General features: G+C 44.2%; 1 protein-coding gene across 2 annotated transcripts in view; it reads right to left on the bottom strand.

Annotated features, from left to right (window-relative positions):
- The window catches only part of GXYLT1 (glucoside xylosyltransferase 1), a 52,413-nt gene extending 45,882 nt beyond the window's left edge, over positions 1 to 6,531 (bottom strand). Inside the window, exon 1 of one of the 2 annotated variants that reach the window (XM_067696194.1) lies at positions 6,217 to 6,531. In XM_067696194.1, coding sequence (XP_067552295.1) covers positions 6,217 to 6,437 — 221 coding nt within the window. In that variant the 5' untranslated portion in view covers positions 6,438 to 6,531. The remainder of the gene's footprint in view (positions 1 to 6,216) is intronic. The other variant, XM_067696195.1, reaches the window with a different exon arrangement.
- Between the last annotated feature and the right edge of the window lie 390 nt (positions 6,532 to 6,921).

Raw genomic sequence — 6,921 nt, forward strand, 5'->3', positions numbered from 1 at the left:
TTGCCAACGAATCAACGGACAAAGGATTAATCTCCAAAATATATAAACAGCTCATGCAGCTCAATATTAAAGAAACAAACAACCCAATCCAGAAATGGGCAGAAAACCTAAATAGATATTTCTCCAAAGAAGACATACAGATGGCCAAGAAGCACATGAAAAGCTGCTCAACATCACTAATCATTAGAGAAATGCAAATCAAAACTACAATGAGGTATCACCTCACACAGGTCAGAATGGCCATCACCAAAAAAATCTACAAACAATAAATGCTGGTGTGGGGAAAAGGGAACCCTCTTGCTCTGTTGGTGGGAATGTAAATTTATACAGCCACTACAGAGAACAGTATGGAGGTTCCTTAAAAAACTAAAAATAGAATTACCATATGATCCAGAAATCCCACTACTGGGCATGTATCCAAAGAAAACCATAATTCAAAAAGAGACAGGTACCACAATGTTCATTGCAGCACCATTTACAATAGCCAGGTCATGGAAGCAACCTAAATGCCCATCGACAGATGAATGGATAAAGAAGATGTGGTACATATATACAATGGAATATTACTCAGCCATAAAAAGGAACAAAATTGGGTCATTTGTTGAGACGTGGATTGATCTAGAGACTGTCACATAGAGTGAAGTAAGTCAGAAAGAGAAAAACAAATATCATATATTAACGCATGTATGTGAAACCTAGAAAAATGGTACAGATGAACCGGTTTGCAGGGCAGAAGTTGAGACACAGTTGTAGAGAACAAACGTATGGACACCAAGGGGGGAAAGCTGCGAAGGGGTGGGGCTGGTGGTGTGATGAACTGGGCAAGTGGGATTCACATGTATACACACATGTGTATAAAACTGATGACTAATAAGAACCTACTGTATAAAAAAGTAAATAAAATAAAATTTAAAAATTTAAAAAAAAAAAGGGCTTCCCTGGTGGCACAGTGGCTGAGAGTCCGCCTGCCAATGCAGGGGACACGGGTTCGTGCCCTGGTCTGGGAGGATGCCACATGCCGCGCAGCGGATGGGCCCGTGAGCCATGGCCGCTGAGCCTGCGCGTCCGGAGCCTGTGCTCCGCAATGGGAGAGGCCACAGTGGTGGGAGGCCTGCATACCACAAAAAAATAAATAAATAAATAAAAAATAAAAAAAATTGAGACATCATGCTCTGGATTAAACAGAGCATTTAACAGTAACACTCTCCACAATAACAGTCCTCAAACTTAAAGTTTACTTAAATGCAACAGCAGAAGGTCTTTCATACTTTTAAATCAAACTGAAAAAGATTTTTTTCATTTCTAAATGTCCCTGATAGCCATGAGGCTTTAGTGAAAACCATCTGCATCGTGGAGAGTCAGTGATAAGTCTAGGCATATCCAGCATAAGAATGTGGAAGTCTGAATGAGATGCCTCACCAAAGATGCACCTTAAAGGCACGGATACCTGCACTGTGACTGCAAGAGAAATAAAGATGCTTACAGCCATGTTAAAGGAGACCATTCCCATGGTTCTAACCACCATTATTTAAAGATCAGTTCCTGCACAACTCATTTTCAACTAAAAATTGTCTTCAGACATCTAAGTCAGGTCTTCTTTTTCATAAATATCTAGTGTCATGAATATTCAAGAAGTGTGAAAAGAACTGCTTATACGCAAATGGCAATGAACAATTATCTAACCATTTCAAAAATAAGTTAGCATCACACTGTACAACCTAAACTCTCTCGGAAAAAAAAAATGAATTAAAGATTTAAATGAAAAAAAAAAAGGGGAAAAAACCCACTGGTAGAAAGTTTTTCTATGCATGACAAAAATAAAAATGATAAGGAAAAAACTGCCAATCTGAATACGTAAAAATTTTAAACTTCACGTGGCATACACTCTGAAAAAAATTTAAGTTAACATGTTGGGGGGAAGTATTTCCAACAGGTATGACACACAGATAATAATCTTAATGTTTTAAAATAGGATTTCTATGTCAAAAGTACACATTATTTTCTCATTAACCTAACCACTTTCCCGTTCAAAAGCACAGAACAACGTTAATTAATTAATTTACTAGTCAGGTTTGTGCTAAGCACTTTACAGCTATGTGAAGTATGATCTTCAGTGAACTGAAATACAAGGTGCAAAATACTGGTTTTTATCTAAGATGTCTCTGCATCAACAAAGCAGAGATTAAGGTGGGTTTAGTAAATAATTCAGCCTTCTTCACTGTTCACTGCCTAACTCCTCTCTTCTTCAAAAATAACTGCAGGGAAGAGGCAAAAAATTTCTCCCCCAAAAAACAATAGCGCAAAAATAGTGGTCAAAATCATTCTCAGTTAAATCAATGGTTCTCAATCTTTGGCTTTATAACAACACCCTGGAGCACATATCTAAAATATAGATTCCCAAGCCCCACTCCCAGGGACTCTGGTTTAACAGGTCTGGACTGGGGCCTGAGGACATTTTTCCCAGAGGTCAGAAACTGGAAAAAAAAAAAAAAAAAATCATTTAAAATTTAAATGATCAAAACCATCACTGAATTAGCTATAATTTTATTGTGCCAGGCACCATACCAAGTAATCTACACAAGCTATTTTTTTCAATTCCCACAAACAACCCAATTATCACAGATACTCTTACCTCTTTGTAACTGATGAGGAAATGTGTTCAAGGTTAACACAGCCAGTAAGTGGCAAAGCTGAAGTCTGTTTCCAAAGCCCTGACTCTTCCCACTCTACATTTTCAGTATATCCTACTAGTTAGTGTTCCTGGGACCCAGCAGAAACCATAACTTGATGGCCTGACCAGATCTGAAAAGGAAAGTAAGGTGACTACCTCCCAGTTAACAGTCATTCACAGTAAGGGTATGACGGGTCCAGAAATGGTATCACTGAAATGCCTAGTAGTTTCTTGATTCCCTACTACCGATATGCTGTACAGCCTCAATGGGATGAAATCTTGATAATCGCTGTCATCAGTGAAATGTGAGAATTTAATCACCCAGAGTATCTAAAAAGCCAGAGCATGGTTTAACTCCTTCTGAAGTACTGACATCTGGTCAGTGCTTTAAGGTAAGTGCTTTAGATTGAATACCTTAAATATAGTCTGTCCACACTGAGCACCTTCAGAGTCCCTCTATGTGGAAGAGCCACCACCTCCTGAGCATTCCTCTCCACTGGCGCAGCACTCCCCTCCAGCGCCAGTCATGGGATTCTGTCTGCAGTATGGATGTGCAAGGAACACAGCCCAGAGAACCAGAGGCCCCCATCCCAGGCAACATTGGCTGATCCAAGGATGGGCATGTGATGCAAGTCCAATGAGAGCCTTTTTCTAAAATTTTCTACTTGAGATTAGTGATGAAACACTACAAGAAGTTGAAAGACCCCAGGAACAAAGCCTGTCTACAGCAGAAGAGAAAGAGTCCCCAGTCCTTGAGGTCCCTGGAACTGCCCGGGGAATTCTTCCTTCAATCCTGTTCCTTCCAGCAACCCATATAAGCCTATAAATATCTGTTTTGCTGAAGTCATTTTTAATGGACTTTGGTGACTGACAACTAAGAATTCTGATTACTATAAATTAATTAAGGTAAATACAAACTACATTTTACAGGTAAGAAAAGTGAAGCAGAGAGGTGGTCAAGGTTTCACAGGACACAGGGCCAGAATGAGACCACAGGTTTGTCTGACACTAAGATCTACCCATTTTCTAAATACCAAAATAATGGATTCAAACAAAATGAACTCACTAATAATAAATTTCACTGAAAAATTGTTTCCATCATTTTCTAGTTTTTACTTTGAGAACGTGCAAGGACATTTCCAAGTATTTTGTTGTCGTGGAATTCTGTGCAATGAATATTTTCTATAAGGTTTGACCACTGGAACCTATTGGGTATAACCATAATCCCATGTTTCAAATGAGAGAGAGAAATAATAGTTTTAATCTTTGAGGTAAGACAGCTTTAAAAAAAGTAAGAATGCAATGATAAGTCCTACCAAAAAAAGGAAGATGTTGCTTGCCTCATAGCCCCATTTTCCACTGATGTAACGCTATCTAGACTAGGTTCTTATCACAGCAGCTTTATAGAAAGAGCACTTGCAGAGCAATCAAAGGATACATAGTTTCTAATGCTGGTACTGATGCCCTCTGCACCTCCACCAAACTATACACAGGAAAAGAGGTTAAGAATACCTACTCCATATCCCATGGTAGCCAAAAAAGTTGACTGAACTCTATGAGAAATCTAAAAAGATGTTATAAATGATAATATTTAAAATGAAGAGTCCTGATGTCTTAGGAATCTTCTGACCTTAATCAAATCATAGGCTACAAACAATCCAGCTTTTCCAGGGTGCTCCTCTGCCCACACTTCTTTACAAAGAATGATACACCTTCAGGTGTTTTTTTTTTTTTTTTTGCTTTTTTGGGGTTTTTTTTTTTTTTGCGGTACGCGGGCCTCTCACTGTTGCGGCCTATCCCGTTGCGGAGCACAGGCTCCAGACGCGCAGGCTCAGCGGCCATGGCTCACGGGCGCAGCCGCTCCGCGGCATGTGGGATCCTCCCGGACCGGGGCACGAACCCCCGTCCCCTGCATCGGCAGGCGGACGCTCAACTACTGCGCCACCAGGGAAGCCCATACACCTTCAGTTTTAACTCAAATGTGTGCCTCATTTAAAATGAGGAATTATGTTGCCCAGAGAACCTGTAATATACAGCTTTTTAGCTGACTCGACTCCGACACATCAAACTTCAGATTTCAGTAATGGCTCTATAAAACATTCATTAAAACTTAAGCACTTACTTTCTGAATTTCAAATAATGTAATTTTGTTAAAATTAGCTAGCCAAGCAGATACAATTTATAAAAATTTGTCACAAAATATTAAGTATCTCAGACAAGGCACTAAAAATGAATGTTACTCTATCAGATTGAAATGCTAATATCATAGTCCACTTTCATTCAATGTTTTGATAAAAATGTTGCTTCCTGACAATTCTACCCAATGCAAAAATAGCTTCTTCCCCATAACTTTAAATAAATGCTTCACTGGAACATAACAGACCACCATTAGCTTTTCATGAGCTCATCCAGGTCTTCAGTCTCGGCCTCTCCCAGAACAGATAATAGCGTTGACAAACCTGGCTCTGGAAAGTAGTTCTGCTTTTATGAACAGAGTCCTGACTGTAATCAAATGACAGGGTGAAAACAGGACAATCCAGCTTTTCCACGCTGCTCCTCTGCCCAAACGTCCCCTTTCATTTTGGGAATGGCCATCAACTCTCAGAAGAACATTAACAGCCTACAGCTGATCTGCGCTCCCTCCTCCTATCAGCCCGTAGGAAGTTTTTCATATGAAAGCAGCCTTTGCCTCTTACTAAGGGAGCACACGGAGTAAGAGAGGTGCCCACAAACAGAGGAGCCTCGTTTTCAAGGAAGTGGAAACGCTCAGATTTTGTTAAGCATTCGTAATGCGTTGCTTTTTCCATTTAAATCTCATGTTGATTCCAACTCTGACAGTGATCTGTGTAAATCCACTTAAGTCATTATGCTTTTTAAATTCCGATTTTTAAAGAGAAACACCTCTATCCCAACGCACAAAAGACGTGGGCATGTTAAGTATCGCTTATTTTTCTTAAGTTTCACGACAGCCCGATCGTTTCCTAAAGAAAAATTCACAGTCCGCAGAAATGCTCTATCCAAATTTAACTAACCGGCAAATAATGAAAATTTTAAGCGTTAACAGGAAATTTAAATGTCCCATTCAGGAGGGGGGAAAAAACTGAACTAGGGCGCCAGCCCGATGTTTAAATATCTCAACTTGAACGCCATGGAAACAAGAGGGAATTCCCACTAGCCAGACAGCAAGAAGGCTTTGGTAGGACCCTCTTATTTTCAACGAATTCTAAGAAAAAAGGAAAAAGAAAATGCAACTGTCAACTAAGAGTTGAAAATTAATTTCTAACTGCTGTGAATAGTGCCTAAAGAATGGGTCTGAAGACAAACACAAAAAGCGTGGGGTGCTCTCGGGCTGGAGTAGCGCTGGGCTCACCCCCAGGGTGAGGAGGAGGGAAACGAGCAAAGGGGATCAGAGTCTGCGGCAAAGAAGCGGGAGACGCGGGCCTGGTGGCGGGAGGCGCGGGGCTGACCCGCAGGCAGCCCGGGCCGGGCGTAGCCCAGCGCCCTCGCGCCCCCCGCCCCGGCCCCCGACAGGGAACGGCCCGTACCTGTCAGACCGGCCGGGATGCGCCGCGGGGCCCGCGCTGCCCGCCCCTCTCCCGGCGCCGCGTCCGCCGCCCGCGAGCCAGGAAGCCGCTGCGGCCTGCGGCTTCCCGCCACCGCCGCCCGCTCCTTCCTCCAAGGACACGGCGAGCTGGCTGAAGGCGTAGAGGAGCGAGCAGAAGCCACAGGCCAGGCACAGCACCACGACGCGCAGGTAGCGCCGCATCACGCCGTCCCCGCGCCGCCGCTGCCGTCGCCGCCGCGCCCGCCCGGGCGAACTGGCGCGGAGAGAGCGACACCACGCAGCCGCCGGCGCAACAAGTTCCTCCTTCGCCACGGCCTCGCGCCCGCCCCCCTTCCTCCCTGCCTCCCTTCGCTCTCCGCCCACCACCTTCGAGAGCGCGCGGACACCCCGCCCCGGAGCCCCGGCCCCGCCTCCGCCGCGGGCCTCTCCCCAGAAGGTGGGCGGCTGGACGCGCCGGCGCACTGAGCGCGAGGGGGGCAGGGCGCGCCGGGTGGGCTGGGGCCAGCGGGACGCCGGACGCGGCTGGCGCAGGGCCTTGGGCCACCGGCGACCCCGGGAGGGCGACTCTCGAGCCCTGTGGCTCCTAACTGCGGGCGAAATGATTGGGGTATTGGAGGCAACCGACCCAAATTCAAATGATGGTTCTTCCACGTGGTAATTTGGGACGCTGAAAGCCCTAAATTCT

This window comes from Pseudorca crassidens, chromosome 11, assembly GCF_039906515.1.
Source record: "Pseudorca crassidens isolate mPseCra1 chromosome 11, mPseCra1.hap1, whole genome shotgun sequence".
NCBI lineage: Eukaryota > Metazoa > Chordata > Mammalia > Artiodactyla > Delphinidae > Pseudorca > Pseudorca crassidens.